This window comes from Mya arenaria, chromosome 2 (assembly GCF_026914265.1).
Source record: "Mya arenaria isolate MELC-2E11 chromosome 2, ASM2691426v1".
Lineage (NCBI taxonomy): Eukaryota > Metazoa > Mollusca > Bivalvia > Myida > Myidae > Mya > Mya arenaria.
The window spans coordinates 14152510-14159709 of record NC_069123.1 but is presented as its reverse complement, the minus strand read 5'-3'; the positions used below and the strand labels follow the sequence as shown (position 1 = coordinate 14159709).

General features: G+C 34.9%; 1 protein-coding gene across 1 annotated transcript in view; it reads right to left on the bottom strand.

Annotated features, from left to right (window-relative positions):
- Positions 1-4359: 4359 nt before the first annotated feature.
- The window catches only part of LOC128225170 (kinesin-like protein KIF19), a 45540-nt gene continuing 42699 nt past the window's right edge, over positions 4360-7200 (bottom strand). The window contains exon 20 of the mRNA XM_052935220.1: positions 4360-6956. Within this exon, the coding sequence (XP_052791180.1) occupies positions 6820-6956 (137 nt within the window). The 3' untranslated portion in view covers positions 4360-6819. The remainder of the gene's footprint in view (positions 6957-7200) is intronic.

The following is a 7200-nucleotide window of genomic DNA, read 5'->3' as shown; positions in this document are numbered from 1 at the left end:
TCAAATCTGATATTTTGATTTCTTATGCCATTTTTTTTAAACAAACACCCTTGTATCATTTACATTTTTTTGTCTTGTACTAATATTTTTTTAAGTCTTTTAAACCTCTTTTAGTAAGATTACATATATAGCATGCCCCCCATGGTTTTTATGCTGTAATTATGTATTTTTTCCTCCCTTGTAGCTGCTTTCATGATATATGTTATCCATATTCATTTATTAAATAGTCGGTTTTAAAAGCCCATTAGAGCTTATATGGTCTGTATATCTGTCTTGTCGACTTTAAATAAATCTTATCTATCTTAACTTTTGATCGAGTGACGTTAATCCTGTTATAGTATACTATATTTAATGCAACGAATCCCATAATTCAACTATTTTATTGGAACCCAATATCGTTGTATTTCTCCAGAAAATCGTATATTGCCAAAGATGTGTTTGTAATGAATTTATTCTATGAACTATTGCTTTCTGGGTTGTATAACATAGAATCATTGACTCAATAATTGAGCACATAATTGTTTGGCAATATTAATAAAAATACATGAAATTCGTTTAAACAATTTGTAGATGCAAGGCAACATTAGTTTAACGTCATATCTATGAGAAACAATTAATGGGGTTGTGAAGGGTACTTTTGCATTTATATCTGCGTTGAACCTGCGTTTTATTCGGGATTTGGTATGGTGGTGACTTATAAAGTAAGTAAGTAAGTAAATTGTTTATTACCGTGACATGTGTATAAACATAATACAAATTCATTAGTTAAGTATCAAACAGATAACACCCGGCCCAATGGGCCTATAGGTCACCAATTAGAAAAAAGTTACAATAATTCAGGGAATGCATACTAATACAAAACAGACATATGTGAATATTAAACATTTAGATATCATGAGTATATGATGTGCACTATTATAACAATAGCAAATATTGGAATTTCAGTATAGTTTAGCCGTGGAAATTAGCTAATTGAAAATAAAATAATGATGATGTCAGAGATAGTAATAAATAAGACATCAGTGCGATAACGCTAGTACTTATCATGGAGATGTATTATAAAATATATAGCAACATTCTACGTCATGCATTATATAGTTACATTCTACGTCATGCATTATATAAGTCTATACAAAGTATTTCTTCTTATCAAAAAGGCATGTACCAGGAATTTGGCAAGCCTACGTGGATAATTTGACATCACATGAACTAGTTTTTCATTCACATTTAGGTTGATGTCCTGGTTAAAAATATCGCTGTAGTGCGTATTTCTCAAGTCACTATAAAAACTGCAGTCAAACAGAAAATGCTTTTCGTCTTCGATGGACGAACGTTCACAGTGCCTACAAAGTCTTTGTTCCACAGGTTCACCGACAAACCGATCTGTTTCTATCCTAAGTGGTAAAATTCCACACCTGAACTGACACAATATAGATCGTTCATTTTTGCACAAATTTAAGCTGATATACTGTTCAACATTAAATGTGTCCTTAAATACTTTGTATGTTCTTAGTTTGGGAACCTGTTGTATATCCGTTTGCCATTTTCTACCGTAAAAGTCATTCAGAAGATCATCAACCTTAGATAACTGAACCGTAGACTTAGATTCGAAGTAGTCATTAAGGCCTAAGACGTCCATCACTTGTTTAACTTTATTTGACCAGTTATTGTTAGTATTGTGTGTAGCATATTCAACGTTAAACACTTTTTTAGTAATTCTCTCGTCGCTCATCAGGTTAAGTCTGTTCCACATTCAAATCATAGACCGCCATCGCCGATAGGTGCTCGGTAGCCAGCCCGTATCTCCTGCCATGGCAAGGATGGGGGTGAACCTATGGACGCCCAGGAAGTACCGCACTGCCCTGTGCTGTACGTTGTCTAAATGTTGGTACTTTCTAAAGCCCCATACTGAAGAACAGTAGTCCATGACTGGCGTGACACATGAGTTAACAACTTTTCAAAAGATTTGAAACCAAAGTCTTTAAGATTGTGTATTTTGCTAATAATGGACCCTAGTGCGTGGCCGGCCCCTTTCCCCAATGCTTCACTATTAAATGCGTAGTCACATTTTTCATGAAAAATCACACCAAGGTACCTATAACGATCCATAGTTTCTAGAACATCATTTCCGATCCTGAACACAAAGTTACTGCGCTGACTTCTGCCCTTCCGGAAGTACATGCACTTTGATTTGCTGGCATTGATTAGCACGCGCCATCGCTTACACCAGTCATGCGCATGATTCAGCATGATTTGAAGATCCTCCTCCGATTTCGCCATTAGGACTATATCATCAGCGTATAGAAGCATGGAGAGTTTCCGGTCGCCTATCTGGAACCCAAGGTCAAGGTCATTGACCTCGCGGACAAGGTCGTTTGCGAATATTGCAAATAATGTCGGGGACAAATTGCAGCCCTGTTTGACGCCAGTAAAACAGCTGAACCACTCTGTCAGTTTGGTATTTATACGGACCGTTGAAACCGAACTTGTATAAATGTTCTTTATTGAATTATACAGTTTGCCATCTATTCCGTTAATAAGTAACTTGTATAAGAGCATGTCCCTGTTAATATAGTCAAAACAGCGTTTCAAATCGATGAATGCAGTATACACTTGAGTGTTGTTTTTAATAATGCTGTTAAAAGTAAACACATGGTCCTCGCACGACCTATCGGTTCGAAACCCATTTTGCTCGTCGGCTAAAATGTCATTATTTTCAAGGTATCCAGTCAACCGCTTATTCAGAAATGAGGTGTACAGTTTACTAATGCAAGCTAAGAGACTAATCCCTCTATAATTCATGGGCACTCTTTAGTCCGACTTAGGATCCTTTAATATTGGACAGATAATAGATCTACGCCATATTGATGGTATTGTACTGGTGTCAAAAATCCGCTGAAATAATTGCTGCAGGATACCTATAACGGCCGGATTCTTCACCACGTCATACGATAATTCATCAATGCCGCAAGCTGACCCACTTTTCGATCTCTGCACTATTAAAGCCACTTCCTCGATAGTCACATTTGAATTTAGCTCAGCGTTAGGTTCGTACAATGGGTCTGACATATTGTTTTCTAATAACACCTTATGTAATTTCGCTCTGTCAAAATGCACATCGTCAAAATCATTGTGCTCATTGCAATTATACAAGTTGTAAAAGTCATTCTTCCATTTCTCGAAAACAATGTTCTCTTCGTGCGAGATATTTCCCCTTTCGTCAACGATTTCGATTGGGATGGAATTGTCTTTTCTGGGTCCTAGATTTTGTATCTTTTTCCAGAATTCGTTCGGATTTTTGGTTGTCATTTCCTCAATGTCAATTGCAGCGATTCGTTTATAGTATCGTTCCGTCCTGCGTAGCAGTTTATCAAATTCATTTCTAGACATAACATACTCGTGTCGAAGCTTAAGGCGTCTCTGTCTACTATCTTTACATTGAAGGAAAACTACTTCTTTATTTCTCATAATATCCCAAAGACTTTGTAAATCATCGTCCCAGAATGGTTTGCGCAATTTCAGGCGTCTGTTTGTTGACTTTGTGGTACCGAGTACCGGTACTGTGTTTCGTAACTCTGTTTATATATGGTGGAAGTTGACATTGTCCCCCGCGGAAATGGGTTTGACCCTTGGTAGATGACACTAGGTCGCCTACTTAACTCTACTGAGTACCACATTGTGACAGCCGGAATTTGTGGTTTGTTTCTCTTTTATAGCCAAATTTGCTAGTTAGCGAGTTTTCCCAGGATATTCATTGATATGCACAGGTAAGACCACTGGTACAATGTAGGTGGTTCTCCGCCTACCTCCCTCTAAAGAGTACCAGACACAAACAGAACTCGGGGTTAAAACCATTGTTTATGAGTGTTTTATTCGAGTTAGCGAGTTTTCTACGAGTAAAATCATAAGTTGATCGATTGCACTGTTTCAATAGACGAGTTTATAGTAAACTGTCGGCTTTACAGAAAAAAACATCCGGCAAGGAATAAAAAAATATTCGTCCAGCAAGATAATGATTGCTGGCCGGATGAACTTGGACGACTGTCCGTCTATCCGATCAACTTCATTCACCTGCGTTAAACAGGCTGTTTCATATCCTTTGTTATATACAATGAACATGTATATCTTTTCTTACTACTCAGATAAGATAACGCAATTTTTCGAGTATTTCTTTCAAATAATTTATCGTCTCAAAAACTGAGCAATACTTCTTTTTAGTTGTTTGATCCAACAATTATTTATACTGATAAATAGCCATTATAAAAGACCCTAGACTCTCGCGCGTCTTCTGTGGTTCCAATGACTGCTTTTGCAATACAATATTACGAGTACCATTAAGAGAAAAACGTGTAAAAGAAATATATCATGTGTTGTTGTATCTTTATTTCTAATAGTAATATCACATTATTTACAATTCTCAAGAGTCACAAAATCATTGCAACAAGGAAGGTTTTGAATAATTTAAAACAATAAAGCACATAACAACACGATTATATCAGTAATAAATATGTATAATAAATTATTAAATAAAACAACATATAATTGATCATAAAACAGTTACATATTGCAGCAGAGAGATACTTATCACAGACATTTATACTGGGAACCGACGTTCCCGAACTTACTGCTAACTCTGTCATTTTTGCTTGTCTGATTTTTTCAAATGCATATTCTTTCATAACACAAATGAAATATTTCAAATTGTTTTTCTAGGGTGTGCCTGCACGACTCTTGTAGTTTCCCTGATTTCAATTCATGTTCTTTTTTCAGATATCGATTCATGTTTGTAAACAATTATGACATAGTATAACATAAATATGCCAGTTGTTTTTTTAATCTATTTTCCTTATTTTCACAACTTAACTGACTGTTGAAGCAATATGTGCGTTTTCTGACTCTTTAAAGAGACTCTTTCACATTTTAAGTAGGATATAAACAAAAATCCTGTGAATATGAACAAAATACATGTTTCAGTGTTTCAACGTCAAATTAGCGCACAATTACTAATTATTATTTTTAAATGGGACAGAAAATATTCTATATTGCCGAAAAGTGGTGGTAACGCTGTTGAAATTTTTAGGCCTGGATTTAGAAAATTCTGGTCATTCTGAAAAGTAAGTACTATAAATCCATTTCACTTAAGTTCAAAATAAATCGTTGCCTACATAAACTATGTGAAAGAGCCTCTTTAACAAACGAATGGTTGTTTAATTCTATAGCTATGTACATCCCTTTTCAAAGAGCATAACTATTTTGCGAAATTGAATATGCAGTAAAGTAATCAGGTTAAACATATAAGTTTCCCGCCAAAAAACATATGTTCAATTCATTATAGTTCAATTTATAATCTTAAACTGTCATACACAAATAAACAATATGTAAGATCAACAGCAGGTCTGTAATTGAAAATACATTGTAACATGGACGGAGTGTAAATGACGAGCAAATAGCTCAAGTATGTAACTTATTTCTATTAGAATAAACATAAATATGTGTATTTCTTACTATAAAATACAAAGTATATAAGCAATCCTGCCAATTTAAATAATATGTACACAATAAATCAAATCACCATTACCCAAAAGGAAATAAAACAGCATAGTTACCAGACTTCGCAACTATACAAACATAATTACAATGTACTCTGTCAACATTGGATCATGGAAATAGATATTTTTGCATCCCCAGACTTCACAACTGTACAAAATGGAACAACTCTGTTTGCAATGAGTTATGGAAATATGTATTGGTGCATCCTCAGACTTCGCAACTGTACAAAAATTAATAACTCTGTCAGCATGGAGTCATGGAATAATTGTTAGCGTATGCTTAAAGTAGTGGTTCGGTTCGGAATCAAACAAAGATGCTTAAGACAAAAGCCAATCATGAACTAGGTGGAATATGCCAAAAGGCATATAGTTTAATAGATATATATTATGGGTTGTGTTATAACTCGCCATTTAAGAGGCATAAAACAATGTACCCATTAAGAGTACATATATTTTTATCTCTTTCCTTTATGACGTATTAAATCAATCATAGCTCTTAGCTTTCTGTTACGTTTTTTTTCTCTCTCAAAAATGGCAGTTTGATCCGATTGATATAAAACTTCAAACACAAATTAATCCATTGGCATTTGGCAATGTATAGTAAGTTTAATTCTTCAAAACGTATAACAAAGTTTTTCGTTTCAAAACAAAAAAAATCTTGCACGCAAAGATGCAAAATTTACGCTTGTCATTTTATAACCTAACATCAGAAATCAATGAAAACACAAAAAGAAAAATAAGAAAAGAAAATGAATTCGCATAAATGACCAGAAAACATGCAATATATGGCAGAGTTTAATAATTATTGCATCGCAATATACATAAAAAATGCAGCTGCAGCAATCTTTCCATCGTGACGTCATAATCACCTTAGCACATTGTGCTTGAGACAGCACAAGAGTAAATATTAAGAATAAAGTAGAGTCAAGTCGTGAAGCAAATATCCATATAGGCATTTATGAAGGTAAAGACCACACTCCCTTAAAGTGATACCATTCTTATGTCTGACCAAAAACTATTCCGAAAAAGTGAGCGAAATAATAGTACGAATACCTAGTACTATTTAAGAAAATAATTGTAAAGATGCAACAATACACCTCGACTGTCAAGTATTCAACAAGAACGGTACACATCTGACTTAGAACTTTACAGTATCATGGTAGACTAAATCCTGTTACAGTCATGTTTTTGTTTGAACGAAACTTTCAACATCTAAGTATCTTAGTAAGATGAATCTCGTTACAGTTATGTCTCTGAATCTTCCAGCATATTAATATCTTGGTAGACTAAATCCCGTGATAGTGATGTCCCCTTTCTTGTACGCGGGAATGGTGGGCGGGGGCCGCTTGGTTTTACCGCCGTTCATTGGCGTTCCTAAACTGGAGGTTTCAGATTGACTCTGCTGTCCTGAAGAAAGTAATATGTTATGCCATAACATTTGGAAACAGTTTTTATCTTATACTAGACACTTGCATCACCAGTGCGTGTCGTTATATTTTAATTGTATTAGCGTTACTTAAAGCTGCACTCTCGCAGATTGACCGATTTGACAACTTTTTTTATTTATTTTTTTGTCTTAGAATCAGTTAATTTTGGCGTCAATGTCTGAAAACTAGTGATATAAAACTGCTGACAAGCTGACAAAAGATCA